The 15554-nt window shown below is 46.0% G+C and overlaps 3 protein-coding genes and 1 long non-coding RNA gene across 9 annotated transcripts in view; 3 read left to right on the forward strand and 1 right to left on the reverse strand.

Moving 5' to 3' along the window:
- The window catches only part of klc1a (kinesin light chain 1a), a 31817-nt gene extending 28016 nt beyond the window's left edge, over window positions 1-3801 (forward strand). For 3 of the 4 annotated variants that reach the window (XM_025004085.2, XM_017407578.3, XM_037978005.1), the window contains 2 exons: window positions 1270-1336; window positions 2022-3801. In XM_025004085.2, coding sequence (XP_024859853.1) covers window positions 1270-1336; window positions 2022-2087 — 133 coding nt within the window. In that variant the 3' untranslated portion in view covers window positions 2088-3801. The remainder of the gene's footprint in view (window positions 1-1269; window positions 1337-2021) is intronic. The other variant, XM_017407579.3, reaches the window with a different exon arrangement.
- Window positions 136-719, reverse strand: LOC119617429. The gene is made up of 2 exons (XR_005233675.1): window positions 497-719; window positions 136-464 (listed from the first exon to the last, which is right to left on the reverse strand). It is a non-coding gene; the product is annotated as an uncharacterized LOC119617429 (long non-coding RNA).
- A 262-nt stretch (window positions 3802-4063) lies between the features above and the next one.
- zfyve21 (zinc finger, FYVE domain containing 21) lies at window positions 4064-10981 on the forward strand. 2 transcript variants are annotated; one of them, XM_017407584.3, is made up of 8 exons: window positions 4064-4272; window positions 5067-5117; window positions 5819-5987; window positions 6097-6172; window positions 6570-6661; window positions 6786-6839; window positions 7220-7350; window positions 7794-10981. In XM_017407584.3, the coding sequence occupies exons 1-8, from the start codon at window positions 4147-4149 to the stop codon at window positions 7827-7829; spliced, it is 735 nt and encodes a 244-aa protein (XP_017263073.1). In that variant the 5' UTR covers window positions 4064-4146; the 3' UTR covers window positions 7830-10981. The 2 variants fall into 2 exon arrangements, with proteins under 2 accessions (XP_017263073.1, XP_017263074.1); XM_017407585.3 differs by lacking the exon at window positions 6786-6839 and having other exon boundaries at window positions 4066-4272.
- Window positions 10982-11638: 657 nt separating this feature from the next.
- Window positions 11639-15554, forward strand: part of brf1a (BRF1 RNA polymerase III transcription initiation factor subunit a) — a 64595-nt gene continuing 60679 nt past the window's right edge. For both annotated transcript variants that reach the window (XM_017407576.3, XM_017407577.3), the window contains exons 1-4: window positions 11639-12041; window positions 12918-13148; window positions 13726-13806; window positions 15237-15410. In XM_017407576.3, coding sequence (XP_017263065.1) covers window positions 12965-13148; window positions 13726-13806; window positions 15237-15410 — 439 coding nt within the window. In that variant the 5' untranslated portion in view covers window positions 11639-12041; window positions 12918-12964. The remainder of the gene's footprint in view (window positions 12042-12917; window positions 13149-13725; window positions 13807-15236; window positions 15411-15554) is intronic.

Here is a 15554-nt window from a genome sequence, read left to right on the forward strand (position 1 = left end):
CTCTGGTTCCTCTGGTTCCTGTGGTTCCTCTGGTTCCTCTTCCTACTAATGAACCCGTTTCTTTATTCTCTGTCTGCACGGCTGTTTGTTGAGTTGTTGACTCTTATTTTGGAATAAATCTTTTTACTTCCTGTCCTGCATGCCTCGTCTTTTAGTTTCTTTCTTTTCCTCTGAAGGTCGAGTTTGTTTCTTCTTCGTTGAATCGCTGCAGGAACGTCTCCTGACGCTTCCTTTTTCTTTATGTCCCCCGGGATGTCCTCCGGGACAGGAAGTGGACACAGGAAGTGGACTGATGAGCAGGAAGTTAAGATATAAAGTTTAGATTTTATTTTTAAGTAAATAAAATATAATCTGCAGAGCTGAACTTTAACCATTTCCTTCTTAAAGGGACATTTCGGACATTTTGAAGTGGGGTTCTGTGGAGAACTAATATCTTACCTGCTGCAGATGTCTCTGTGGACGACCTCGGTCTGCTGCAGATGTCTCTGTGGACGACCTCGGTCTGCTGCTTCCGTTTTTACTCCGAGTTTAACGCTTCCTGGCCTCAAAATCCAAGATGGCCAACTCACTCCAGCTGCAGGAGTGAAGTTTTAATTGAACTTCTGTCAGTTTTTGTCTCAGTGATCAGTTCTGTTTGTTCTGATCCGCAGAACGCAGAGAATTCATTTTAGCTGCTAATGCTAACGGTAGTTAGCCGGTCCTGCTGGTCTGTCAGCTGCGACAGGAACGCCGTGGACTCGGGTCGGCCTTCCGAGGTAAATGGAAGTGGATTGCGGCCATCTTAAAACGTCTCCAGAGTCACAGCGGCTGTTAGCAGCGGCGGCAGCTAGCTGTAGCACAGGAGCGTGATGTGAAACACGGAGGATTGGAGCAGATTGGAAGCTAACGGCTAATCTGCTAAACTTTAATTCTCCAGAGAGCCATCTGCTGCAGGTAAGATACTAACTGTTAAAGGATCGTTTCTGCAGCGACTTCATTTTGTTTGGGTTGGTTCTGTTTGAGTTATAGAACTTCTCGGTTCTCAGTGAAAAGTTCTGTCGGGTCGACCTGAAACATTTGACCTTTGACCTCTCAGGTGGTTCTCAGAAAGGAACCCCAGAACGTTCCTCTGTTTAACTTCATGAAGAGCTGAGGTTCCGTCACGTAGAACATTTCTGTCAAACTAACCTGTGTGAAAACATCCCAAATGTCTTTAACCTCCATGTAACTCACCTGAGCTCATCTCCTGACCCCTGACCCCTGACCCCACCTGTCTGCATGCCGGCGCAGCATGAAGCGAGCCAGCTCTCTGGGTGTCCTTAACCTGCCGGACCGACCCGCCAGAGACCAGAACCAAGTAAGGAGGTCCGGGACGGGTCCATCGTCTCTGACGGGATTAAATGTTGTCAGAAAAAAAAGTTTATTAAATAAAAACTGAAGAAACTTTATTCTGCAACAAATAAAGTTTCCAGATTAAAATTATTTATTAAACAGTTTATTTTATTTCCACCAATAAGAATCTGATCTGAAATTTTAGACGTAAAAATCAGTAAAATAAAAATAAGTGTAATATCTTGAAGTGTAATATCTTACCTGTCGTAGATAACTTGATGAACGCAGCAAAGACCAAAGTCGATTTCTGCCATTTTTCAAAACAAAAGAATTTATTCATTCTGTGGTCCTTTCAGGGGCTTTAATGGCAGCAGCAGCAAGCTGTAGCACCTTCAGTCAGTTTGAGTTTTAGAGTTGAGTCTTGAGGAACCGACGGCCATGTTTTTATGACCTGCTGGGTTCTGACCCTTCATAAAGGGACTCTTATTGTGAAGGGGTGCCGAGGTTAGATGGTAACTCTTCATCAGCTGCAGTGTCCCTTGAACTCAGAGTGACGTTTGTCCAGCAGGGGGCGCTGTGATCTGCTCAGCTGCTTTATTAGAAGTTTGTTTCTGAGGTTTTAAATCTTAAACAGAATCTTTATAAATTAAATGAATTTAAATTTATTTGGGCTAAAATCAGCTTCTGCTTTTATTTCCTGTTTCCTGCAGGAACGAGATAATCGTCTGAGAAGAAGTCACGACCTGAGCGCCAGCCACTTCAGCCTGGCGCCGTGAAGGAGGTGACCTTTGACCCTTGACCTGTGTTTGCTGTAAATAGGCTCAGCTGAATGTGCTGCGACCTGCTGAACGATTCCTTCTCTTCAGCTTCTGATGAAGCAGATCTTCGTTCAGCTCCACCTTAAAGGATTTCACTTTGTTCTTTTTTCTGAATCAGAACCGATCAGAACCGATCAGAGCCAATCAGAACCGATCAGAACCAATCAGAACCGCCCAGACGCTGTTCTGTAGATAAATAAACTCCTCGTTCGGTTTTAAAGTTGGAAGTTTTCTGATTTGAGTTTCTGAAGCTCAGAGACGACCCGTCTGTCCTCGGCTGGTCTGAAGCTCCGCCTTCACGCTGTTTGTTTGTTTGTTTGTTTGTTTGTTTGTTTGTTTGTTTCCGTCTCCTCGGATGAAACTGACGCAGGTTCATGGCGGCTGCAGATGTTTCTCCAGATGTTTTATTGTTGATTGAAGACAAACCTCCACCTCTGGAGAAAACCTGAACCAAAAAGGTGTAATTTCTGAAAACATGAATATAATTTAAAGTTTTATTCAGAACCACCATAAACTCCCACTGATTTATATTTGGACAGTTCAGGACAGAAACATAATTTAAGGATTTATTTTAGAAAACATCAAACCTTTCTGGTTTTGTCTTTAAAGCGGTCGGGACGAGCAGCTCTGCAGATTAAATAACTTCTTTGTTTTTCTGTTTAAAGTGAAAACTGAGGCACATAACTCTGATCGTTTCCTGACTTTGTGAATAAAACTCAAACCTCAGCAGCTCCTCTTATTACTCAGCGTACTTTAAGGTTTTTATGTGAAAATCTGAATCTCTTCAGTTTTAATTATTATTTAAGGAAAGCTACGGCCTGATTGGTGTCTTAAAGTTTTAATTTAGGAGAAAAATGTGGAAACTTTGGAACCAAATTGCAGATTTTTGTCCCGTTTCAAAGTAAAGCTTATAAATGTAAACGTTGGAGGTTTAATTTGTGTTTAATGTTAAAACGTGACGATCTGAGTCCTGATCTTTCCTTTAGTTGTAATATTTTTGAGTTTATAGTTTGTTTTCATCAGAGAAGGCTGGATTTTCAATCTTCCTCTCAGGACATAGTTTGAACTTTAGGAAGTGGTTTAATTTGTGTTGGGACCAGATTAACTGATTAAAGTTGGACTTTCTGACCAGATCAGTGCTGGACATGGTTAATTAATCAGTTAATGGGTTTAAAGTTTGGAGAATTTCCTTGTTTCAGGTTATAATTTGTTAAATTCCTCCTGAATGAAGGTTAGGGCAAACCCATGAAGTACCTGTTCTCTGCCTGCACACCTGACTCTATTTATTCACTGAAAAGCTTTAGAAAAGATGCACTTATTTAATATAAAACTCTGTGTTGTGTAAATACAGCCTGGTCCTGGTTGAAACTGGCATCCTCCCTCTTGTATTTGCTGCTTTGCCTTAAATAATCTCATCTTCTCGACTCGAAGCAGCAGTGAAGTTTGAACGTTTTGATAAACGGGAGAAACTTGATCACGTTGAAGGAATGGGCACAAAAAGATGTTTGTTTTATTCTTAAATGCACTGTAATTTAGGAGAAACTTGCTTGCGAGTTGGTTTATTTTTATTTTTCTACCACTTCCTTATTTATGTGAGTGGAAATGATGCTTGTACTGCAAATATTGTACATTTGAACTTTATTTGAAGAATAAACTGGTCACATTTATGCTGCTTCCCGTGTAACTTCTTAGTTTTTCATTATTATCATTTTTTAACTTGTACTTATTGTGTTAATTTATAGAGCTATACATTAAATTGTGTTTTTATTGTTTTATTTTAGCATTATTTTTGATAAAACATTTAAAAACAATAGGAGACAACGTTCCAGGCCTGGGAGCCACGTGATCTCCGATCTGCGCTCTGATTCGTTAAACACCATGAAAGCTTTCTGTGGGCGGGTCTGAGAGCTGCACTCTGATTGGCTAAACGCCGTGTCGACCACTCCGGAAGGCGGGTCCTCATGGAGAGTTAGTAGGAGAAGAAGAACGGGGCAGAAACAGTCGCTTTAAGGGAAACATGTCGTCGGTTCCGGACGGGAAGAAACTGGTCCGCAGCCCGAGCGGCCTGAGAATGGTTCCGGAGAACGGAGCCTTCAACAGCCCCTTCTCCCTGGACGAGCCGCAGTGGGTCCCGGACAAAGAGGTGAGACGGACGGGTTCGGAGAGGCGCCGCGAGTCCGAAGAGAGGGAAGTTTCTGCTTCCGGTCGGGCTTTTCAGAATAAAGGCTCACTGAACTAAAAACAGCAGCGGCAAAAACTACATAAAAATAGAGGCAAAGTGACCTTTTTATTATACAAATATAGTTAAAGTGAAGGTTTTAACTTTGACAACTGACTTTTTTACACTGACGTGGATTCTGAGTTTATTCTAATTAATGTTTGATTAGTTTTTATTATATATTAATATTATTATTATGTATTTATTCTTCCGTTCATGTTTCAAGCTGGTTTGGTGCGACAGACTGCGGCTTTTATTTTGGCAGTGTGGGGGCTCTGTTTCCGGTCTCCTCGCGCTACCTGCGGTCAGTTTGTCTGTTTGTTGACATGGCTGCTCCCTCCTGGACCGGGCCCTGGACCGAGCCCGTCAGAACCCGCTCAGTGAGCAGCTAACCAGCAGCCGGGACTAGTTATCGAGTTAAACTAGTTAAAACTAGTTAAAGCGGAAGTCCTCCGGCGGTTCTGCGGGGCTCGCGAGCCGCAGTCCGGTCCGAACCTCCGTGTGGAGGAATGTGTCAGAACCACAGAACTACACACCGGAAGTGGGTTAAAGTTCAGACTCTGAGCAAAGTTAAACATTTGTTTTGTCAAGACTAAAAAAACAGCTGGGGAACACGTGCATGAGCAGAACCAGAACCAGAACCAGAGCAGCATTTGGAGCAGAATCTGTCAGCTCAGCAGGTTGTGTAACTTCCTGTTTCTCCTCTGTTTTCCATCCAGTGCCCGAGGTGCATGCAGTGTGACACCAAGTTCGACTTCATCAGAAGAAAGGTCCGTTTTGTCTCCTGGAACACGACCCGAACAGAACCTCTCAGAACCTCCCAGCTTTCTCTGTCTGACACGAATCTATCTGAAGGAGCTGAGGCGTTGCTCTGCTTGCTGTAACTGTGTGTCTGTTAGCGAAATATCTCCTGAACCTCTGGACAGATTTTTATGAAACTCTCAGGAAATAATCCTCAGATATTCGTCCACGGCTCCTTAACATCACGAGTCGGTCCAATTTAAGACGTTACCACAGCTAACTGACCTTAACTAACAGACATGTCTTTAATTAAATCCAGGGGTGTCAGACTCCGCTCCTCGGGGGGGGCGCTCTCCTGCAGGTTTTAGACGTGTTCCTGCTTTAAATGGACGACTTGTTGCTTTGCTCCTGGAGAACTTGTTGTTGTGTTGGAGCAGAAACACCTAAAACTCCCAGGACAGTGGCCCTGATTTAATCAGATACACAAACTTCAGGTGGTAGTAGCTGAGAGTCCTACTCTGATCTTATTAAACGGCTACATTTCTCATCGTTTTGAGGTGTTAGTGTAAAGCCCTGGCATGACGGGCGGCGGGTGATATGCATTCTTCTAGGAAAGCTAGGCTGTAATTAGCGAGTTTTTAACCCTGAGCTGTAATCCTCTCAGACTAGCTTTTATGAAGTCTTTGCTCCGCCCACTACCTGGGCGTAAACCATCCCTCTCCTCCCGCAGCACCACTGCCGGCGCTGCGGCCGCTGTTTCTGCGATAAGTGCTGCAGCAAGAAGGTGGCGCTGCCCCGGATGTGCTTCGTGGACCCGGTGAGGCAGTGCGCCGAGTGCGGCCTGGTCTCGCAGAAGGAGGTGGAGTTCTACGACCGGCAGCTGAAGGTTCTGCTGGGAGGTGAGGGGCGGCTCTTTGTTTTCTTTCTCACGCCGCTGTTTTTGACGGATCTTTGCAGCGAGTAGCTTCAGCGATCCTCCGCTCTGACACACCTGATGTTTGTTTGCAGGAGGTACCTTCGTCGTCACTCTGGGGACGTCAGACAAGTCGGAAACCATGACGTGCCGCCTCTCCAACAACCACCGGTAGGTCCCGACGCTGTAGCTCCCCGAGGAAACAGGAAGTGAGCGACGCTCCGGTCCTTAGCTCTCCTTCAGAGATCCTTAAACGTTACAGGAAGTTAATAATAACCGACCAGATTAAAACTACCTGCAGAACCGATGAGCTAACGGCTAGTCTGACGGTAGCGGAGTGAATCCAAACACATGTTTACATCGTTCTAAGTTTGCTTTACATGGATTTATATGTTTACAGGCATGATTTTCTGCCTCCCTGTTCTTCAAATAATTCAGCTGCAGGATTTAAATGGTCCAAGTTTGCTTTGGCAGCTAGCTGTAGCACCTCTGCTGTTATTTCTCTGTCAGCTCCTGGAATCGGTCTGTCTAACCTTCAGACTTGTTTCTGATCCGACCCGGTCGTCAGGTACCTGTTCCTGGACGGTGAGAGTCACTTCGAGGTGGAGCTGTCTCGTATCTCCAGCATGCAGATCCTGACTGATGGGACGAGTCCAGGAGGTGAGTCTGGGAACGTTTTGTCCTTGAGATGTGTGGTTGGATGCTGACTCTGCTCCTCTGACTAACACCTTGTTCCCTGTGCTGCTCGGACCCGGCCGGGCGGTTCTGCTCCCTCTGGGCTCAGAGGATGATATTCACACTTACACCAGTCTGCTGGACAGTCAGTGTCTCTCTGAAGGTTGGCCTCCATCTGTCCAGAGTCGCTCATTTTCTCACGCCTGCATGAAACCCAAACCCTCGAACCTTCAGAGTTGGATCCGATGAGCTGCAGCTCTGATCGCAGATCTGTTGGTTTGCAGTCCTGCATGTCTTCACCCCTGTTTGAGTTCTTCATTCAGCATGAACGTGTTTCACCCTGCAGCTACAAAAAGCTGCTGATGTCTCCTTTTTTTCCACAAATCCACATTTAGATGTTTCATCTGTTTGTTTTGAGGCGTTTCAGTCCTAATTTTACTGTTTTATGAAACAATCTGCAGGTGTTTGAAACCTGTGGTCATATTCTGAGGTTTCTGTGATCAGAAAGGTGTGTGTTTTAAGACTGTGTGTGTGTGTGTGCAGGAGGCTCGGCCCGGCCCAGCGGTATGCTGCTCCACTACAAGCCGATGGGCTCTCAGGACGTCCAGCAGCTCCGCTTGGAGGCAGTAGAAGACAAGAAGGTGGCCTCCTTCTGGCTGGCTGCCATGCACAAGGTGAGCGGAGGTGGGCGGAGCCACGGTCTGTCCGCGCTGCGACCACCAGAGACGGTTCGGGTCAGACAGGCAGATCTGGACATTCGGGGCTGAAGCCTCAGATGTTTTCAGCTCCAGAACTCCTGAAACAAGACGAACGTTCTCCTGAAATAGTCCCAGAAGTCTTTGAGCGGTTAGAAACTGAGACGGCGGGAAACGCCTCTGCAGGCGAATGTCTGGAGACGTTTTCACGAGTTCCTGGGAACCAAACTGACTGACTGGAGACAAAAAACCTGAATAATCTGATCAAACTGAGACACACTACAACAAATCTAACTCATCCTTCACTAATGATTCCACATTTAAGGATTTGTCTCCCACTCTGATCCAGACTTCAAGCTGCTGGTTCTTCTTGTTCTGTTGGCTTCGTTTTCTCAGAACCGGCTCCTTTCTCCTCCCAACAGGCGGCCAAACTCCTGTACGAAGCCCGGGACCAGTGAGGACCAGAACCGGGCCCGCAGGCAGCACACACCCAAATGTTTCGGGTCAACGTCGGCACAGATCCTGCTTCTCATCGACTCCTGATAGCACTTCTTCATAAGGAGGTCCAACGTGTCTTTTTTTTACTGCTTCGTATTTTTTATCCTGCTTTGGTTCGAACGGCTGCTGAGAGGATTTAAATCATCTGTTCTGGGAGAAAAACCCTGAAAGCTGCAGCTCGTCTCATTCTGAAGCAAACTTTTAACAGTTACTTTGTGACACTTTAACTCTAAAAACTGCTGCTGATTAGTTTTGGTTTTAACGAGGATTTAATTTCCTGTTTGCAGTGAGATAACCAAGTAAAAAAAAAAAAAATCTTCCTGATTTAAACCGGTTAAAAGAAAAAAATCCACCTGAAAAACTTTAACCTCCGCTCCGAAACAGAAGTTTGTGATTTTCTTTGCTTTGTAGGAGCTGTGAGGTCATGAACAAACAGTATCTTACCTGCTGTAGACGACTCTTTGAACGGCCTCAGATCGGCAGGATTGATGAGCTAACGGCTAGTCTCCAGTTTTATAAACCTAATATTTCACATTCCGCTGCTGTTTGGGCAGAAAAATGATGCAGCTTCCTGCAGGAAGTGACCCCCGTCTGTTCTGGAAGTGCTACAGCTAGCTGCTGCTGCCACCTGCGCTTGCAAACGATACTTCCATTTTAATTTGAACGTCAGCCCGTCGGCGGCTTCCTGTTTCCTGCTTCCTGTTTCCTGCAGGAAGAATGTTTAACAACGATCAGGACCAAAAACCAGCTGAACCAGGTCGATTAAAGACCTGCAGGTGACGTCAGGTTCGAGTTAACGAGTCCAGGAAATAACAGAAATCGGTGGCAGAAAGGCATTCTGGGAAACGTAGGATTCTCTAAGTAAAATAGAAAACAGCTCCTTTAAAGCAAAGATCATCACAGATCCTTTTACAGAAGGTGGAGTTTCTCCCAGGACGAGTATATTTTATTATTATAATCTTCCGTTTATAACCTTTCCTTTCTGCTGAAAATCTTAACCCCTTTAATCCTGAGACGTTTCAGCTTTCGCAGTGAAATATAAACACAAAGAAACGTTTTATTGTACTTTCATGTATTAAAGTTTTGTACGAGCTATTTTGTTAAATATTCCTACTTTAACACGGAGTTTGTTCGTCATCGTTTTTAAACCCGACTCAGACGAAGGTTTTTGTGTCTCTGGGGGCTGAATGGTCAGATCGCTCGTCCAACATCGTCTCGTTCCCGTGTGTTTATCAGCGGTGGGTTTGGACGTGAAGGTTCTGGTTTCCATCTGAACCCAGGCGGATGTTTGCGTGTTGAGGCCGGGCCTCCTGTGGATCATCTCAGACCCCCGTTAGAACAGGTCTGCACATCGGCGAGGTTCTTCCAGCTGTTCTCTGAGACGCTCTCAGCTCAGAGTTAGCATGATGCTACCTCCACATGCAGGATGAAGGTGACAGGTTCTCCTCCCTCCTCCTCCTCCTCCTGGTCCTGCAGGTCAGACCAGGAGGAGATCAGAAGCTTCCTGCTTTGAATCAAAATGGAGGGCGGCAGAGCGTGGAGCGGCGTTTGTGGGCGGGGTGAGAACCCGGCGCCATCTGTTGCAGAAGTTTCCAAACTTTTCAGTTTCTGATGAGACTTTAAACCCCAACTGTTGCTGCTTGAAGGGACAAATATGGCTGCTAAACCAAAAAACACAGATATGACAACAAACAGAAGAATAATATTTAAATTTTAATTTCTGGAAACCCTCCTTGTTTCCTGAGCCACAGTGAGGTCAGCAGTTAGCCGGGTCACTGGGCGTGCTAACAGCGGTTAGCCGGGTCCCTGGGCGTGCTAACGGCTGTCAGCCGGGTCACTGGGCGTGCTAACGGCGGTCAGCCGGGTCACTTGGCGTGCTAACGGCGGTTAGCCGGGTCCCTGGGCGTGCTAATGGCGGTCAGCCGGGTCCCTGGGCGTGCTAACGGCGGTCAGCCGGGTCCCTGGGCGTGCTAACGGCTGTCAGCCAGGTCACTGGGCGTGCTAACGGCTGTCAGCCGGGTCCCTGGGCGTGCTAACGGCGGTTAGCCGGGTCCCTGGGCGTGCTAACGGCGGTCAGCCGGGTCACTGGGCGTGCTAACGGCGGTTAGCCGGGTCCCTGGGCGTGCTAACGGCGGTCAGCCGGGTCCCTGGGCGTGCTAACGGCGGTCAGCCAGGTCACTGGGCGTGCTAACGGCGGTTAGCCGGGTCCCTGGGCGTGCTAACGGCTGTCAGCCGGGTCCCTGGGCGTGCTAACGGCGGTTAGCCGGGTCCCTGGGCATGCTAACGGCGGTTAGCTGTCACTCAGCAGAAGAATGAAGGCATCCTGCTGGTTTTCTGGAACACCGTTAAGATGTTATTCCCAGATTGGAGTTAAATCCGAGGAAAAGAAAACTCAGCGTTTTTAAAAACAACCTCCAGGATTTCTGCTGACTCAGACAGACTGAACATGACTCAGCACAAATAAAACTCAGCATCACATAAAACTGATTCATCACATTTAGAAGAAAACCAGTCGTTTTTATGGACGTTAAAAACCTGAAACCTTTTAGTTTCTTCAGATCAGGTTGAGTTTTAATTCATCCTGAAATTAAATTTAATCTGGATCTCTGCTGAGGCTGAATCAGGTCACTTTTAAAGTGAATTCATCTTTTTAGGAGATCCTGTGAACAAATGAGAATATTGAGTTCAGATTTGAAGTATTTTTTTACATTAGAACCTAAATCTGAAGTCTCAGAGTGAAAGTTTACAGACATTAACAGTATATGTCTTTAAAAAACTGTTTTAATGAAACAGAATCGGCCAAACTGAGTTTTTCTGTGTTCAGTTTTGTTGCTCCACCGGCAGTTTGTGGTGAAGAGAAGCTGAATGTTTGTTTCTATAAACGATTATTTTTGTTTTCTGAAGAACTAACGAGGTTTACTGTTAATCAACCCAAAATAACTAAATGTTCATTAGGCAGGTAATTATGTGCAGCTTCTTTATGAAACATTTATTTTTTATTATTTGCTCATGAAGTTTTTATTCCTTCAGTGTTTATTTCAGCTCTGCTCTCTTTACACTACGACCCGTTTTCATTTATTCTGCTTTCTGTTAATAAAACCAAGTGTTTCTACCTGCGTGTTTTTGGTTCTCTGTTTATTAACTTTGAGTTTAAAAGGACAAATAAAAGACAAGCTGGTGTAAAAACGTCTGCAGGAGGGAGGAAAGGGCGAGGGATCTGCATGTGAGTTCAGCTCACAGGAAGCTTTGTGACCATTTGTTTTTATATTTCAGTTTATTTGTAGAAAATTAGTTAAAAAAGGACCAAATTACAGAGAAAAAAAGCAAGTTGTCTTAAATGTGCCTTGAAAAGCTAAAGATAAAAATTCATCAGTTTGTTGGTTATTTACTATTTAAAAGCAAATAAAAGAGCTAAACTACTTCCTGTTTACAGCAAATTCTGATAAAGTTATGGATAAAATGTTTGATTTTAACTTTTTGTTGTTCTGCTGTAAATATTCCATTCAACTCCAAAAAAGCTAAAACATTGCATAAGTTAATAAATGAGAAAACTGCAGAAACATATTTAAAACAAAAATATTTTACAGGTTTATGTTATTTTTAGTCCGAGTTACAAAGATAAACTAGACAGATCTTTGGACTGGTTCTGGTTCTAATCCCGAACAGAACAAAGTGGGAAAATAAACAAATAAATCATGTAAATAAAATAAAAATAAATGAAACTGTAAAATGTGCTGTCCCTTTAAGAGAGGACCCGGAAGTTCAGAAGTGTCTTCGTATTCGTAGGGGTTTTGTTTCTGTGTGTCAACACTTCTCGTTTTAAAAATTATTTAAAAACTAGTTTAACACCACACTATATTCTTAATTAATTAGTTACTTGACAGAGTTTAAAAAACGTGTAGTTTGTTTAAATTAATCAGATTTAAACATCGCGTTGACGTGTCGACACCCCTCCTCCCGAGCACAGTTGGTATCGCCCGAGCCTCTCCGGCGTTAAGCGCACGTGTTCGGTGTTTTGAGGACTTCGGCGGTGTTGCAGCGTTCTGTTGGCCGGCCCGCGGAGCCGTCACGGCGGCTTCAGCTCCTCGCAGCGTCCGGTGCGGCGGCACGAAGCCCGGGGTGGATGTTCGAACCGCCCGGAGGTCTGCGGGACTCACTTCACCGGACTGAGGGTGAGAAGCTCCGGGAGCACGCCGTCAGCTGGTCGGTGACAGCGCACGCGCGTGCACGTGTCCGGCTGGTTTAAGTTACCGGTTACCTGTCAGCAGCTCCACCGGGGACCGGAAACCGCAGCGTCGGTGCGCCCAGGAGCTCGTTTCTCCTGCCGGGCGGTGCCACGTCGCTGGCCGGCTGGTGGGAGGCGGGGAGGGGGAGGAACAGAACCGAGCCGAACCGAACCCCGGCTGGGCACCAACCCCCACCCGGGGACCCGATGACCCCATGTTCGGAGGTTCTGGTTCAGGAAGCACGTTTTCCCCCTGACGTCATCACCGTGGGTGACGACGTGACCGGCGGGTGATCATGTTACCCCGCGTGCCTGTGTCTGTTAGCAAAATATCTCTTGATCCGCTGGATGGATTTTAATGAAACTCTCAGAAAATAACAACTAACTGGACCTTTACAACTGTTCAACTCCAGGACTAAACCCGATTCAAGATGGCCGCTGCAGCCAAGCACCCTTACCAAACACAGAAATGGCTGCAGCTCAGTGAGTTTCACAGATATTCAGCTGGAATCAGGTGTGGTAGTAGCTGAGAGTCGTCCTCATCACATACTCCAAGCTCCAACAGTTTGCACGACTTGTTTAAGAACTTTGGCAGCAAATGTTGGTTTGTATGTTAGCAAAATATCTCATGAACCGCCTGTCAGGTTTTAACTAAACTCTTCAGATAAGATGGCCGCCACAGCTAATCGACTGCAGCAAAGGCAGAGATGTTTACAGATATTCAGCTGGAATGTGGTGAGGTAGTAGCTGAGAGTCGTCCTCAGAACTCGCTCTGAGCTCCAGGAGCAGCTTTTCATCCTGTAACTGAACTCTTCTCTCTCAGGTCCTGGACGGGTTCTAGTCGGGTTCTGAGCCCCTCCGAGCGGCACCATGAGCTCCAGGGTGTGTAAGAGCTGCGGCGGCTCGGACATCGATGTGGACCCGGCCCGTGGCGACGCCGTCTGCATGGGCTGTGGCTCGGTTCTGGAGGACAACATCATCGTCTCCGAGGTGGAGTTCGTGGAGTCAGGCGGCGGCGGCTCGCTGGCTGTTGGACAGTTTGTGTCCTCAGACGGTGAGACGCGAGGGACACGCCGGCAGATTAAACCTTCGTCTCAATCAAAACATTATTTACGTTTGAAATAAAATCCAAAAAGACAAACTTTTTAAATCTGATTGTTTCAGTGATTAAAGTGAGATTCTACGGCAGCCATGAAGGCCAAATTTAAATCCCCAATCAACTGTTTGCAGATTTTATTTAAGACTAAATAAAATGTTGTAATTTTACAGAATTTATTCACTTTGTAAAGATTTAAAACACGTCTTCAGCTTCAGTCTGTTGAACATCAAATGCTTTAAATGTTTTTTTTTCTTTAATTAGTGGAAAAAAGTAATTAAAACCTCGTTAGAGATCCTTAATCTGTTTAAAGACAGAGAAGCAGAGTTTGCAGCATTTTGAAGTTTGATCTGTGGGTTTATTTCTTTTCATCAGGTTGATTTTCTGCTGCCTGTCCACCAGGGGACGCTGTCAGATTATTCAGCCCTGCAGAGACTTTTTATTGGACCTTTTTTAACTTTCAGATGACGTTTTTCTTCCAGTAAAAACAAAATAAACAAATATTTTCACTGAGTTCTGTCCTGTTTTCTCTCAGGGGGACAGAGGAACCCGTCCTTCGGGGACGGACACCTCTCCGGTCTCGGGTCCGAGTCTCGAGCGAGGACTCTGCAGAGAGGTGAGCGACCAGCAGGCGGCGCTTTGTAACTTTTGTACTTTTTAAAATATTTAACTTTAATCAGAGATTTCTTTAAATCCTTCAGAAACTTTTGTTCTCTTTGAAATCTGCTTCAGCTGCTGGTTTTTAGCTGTCGTGATGCTACTTTAGCTTCTAGCTGGTTTTAGCCACCAATCTGCTACATTCAGCTTATAACCCAGGAAGCATCGGCTCTTTTTATCTTGCTGTAAAACCATCAAACTTCCTGTTGGACCATCAGAACTTCGGTTTTTAAATCGGACTTGTGGTTTTTCATGGCTGTCAGGGAGTGACGGACGCAGGCGTGTGGTTGCCACGGCGACAGCTTTAACGTTTCTGCTGACGTTTGTCCCTCGGCATGGCGGCACATTAAGCTCTCAGGAGGCGGAGCTTCCTGATTGGACCCGACCGGAGCCGACAGAACTGTTTGTTCTTGTCTCAGCAGATTAACGGCGGGTCTCTCTGAGGGACACTCGTCTTCCTCCTTTGTCCTGCAGAGACGTTTCCCAGCATGCATCAGGGCGGCTCAGAAAGCGTCTGAGCTCCGGCAGCCTGAGCCCCGGTTCAGCTGGAAGGTTCTGCAGAACCACTGAGCCCGTCCAGAACTGGATCTGAAACGACTTCAGTCTGTTTTTATGGTTCTGAAGGTTTCTGAGCCGGTTCTGCAAGATGTTCTGAGGAGGTTTGAAGATCCATCTGGTCCCTGTAGAACCTGAGGACACGGCTTGTCCTCATCTTCGTCTTCGTCTTCGTCCCCGGAGCTGAAATAAAACTAACGAGTCAAAACTGAGTTAGTTTAATAAATGTCTCCCGGCTGTTAGTTCGGCTGTTAGCCCAGCTGTTAGCCCAGCTGTTAGCTCAGCTGTGGTTTCGGCTGTTAGCTCGCCCTGTTAGACACTCGGTATGACCTCTGACAGATGAAACTTAGCTGTTTAAGCTGAAGGAAGATGAGCTACTAGCAGCCAAAAGCTAACTGCTAGCTGGAATTAACAGGCTAGGTGAAAGTAGCTAAAACAGCTAAAGACAGAACCAGAGGCAGCAGCTGAAGCAGTTTCTGAGCTGAAGGATCTCCGTCTTTCTACAGAAAATATTTATAAACGAAGTGAAACATTTAAAGTATAAAAGTTAAAAACCAAACTTTACTTTTATTGTTTTTATTCTCTGAGTTTAAAGCAGAAGAAGAACCAGGATTATTTATTATTTATTCAGTGGCTTTTATTCTGAAATTCTTCAGCCAGCTCATAAAGTTTGAATCAGCAGCTCCAGACGGTGACTCAGCGGTTTTATCGATGAGTCATGGCGAGCTCAGACACATCTGGTTCCTCTAACGGCGGCGGGCGATAATGTTTAGTTCTGATGTGATCAAGATGGCCGCCACAGCTGACGTTAGCCAGTGCTCTTTGTGTCCGCAGCTAAAGAGCACGTGAACACGCTGGGCCACCAGCTGCAGATGAGTCAGCACTGTCTGGACACGGCCTTCAACTTCTACAAGATGGCGCTCAACAAGAGCCTGACCCGCGGGCGCAAGGCGGCGCACGTCATCGCCGCCTGCATCTACCTGGTGTGTCGCACCGAGGGGACGCCGCGTATCCTTCCTGCTGCTCTGAGCCCGGTTCTGTCTCCTGACCCAGCAGAACCCGGTCCTGTTGGAGCTCTAAACCTGGTCCTGTTGGAGCTCTAAACCTGGTCCTGTTGGAGCTCTAAACCCGGTCCTGTTGGAGCTCTAAACC

The sequence above is a fragment of the Kryptolebias marmoratus genome, linkage group LG10 (genome assembly GCF_001649575.2).
Source record: "Kryptolebias marmoratus isolate JLee-2015 linkage group LG10, ASM164957v2, whole genome shotgun sequence".
Lineage (NCBI taxonomy): Eukaryota > Metazoa > Chordata > Actinopteri > Cyprinodontiformes > Rivulidae > Kryptolebias > Kryptolebias marmoratus.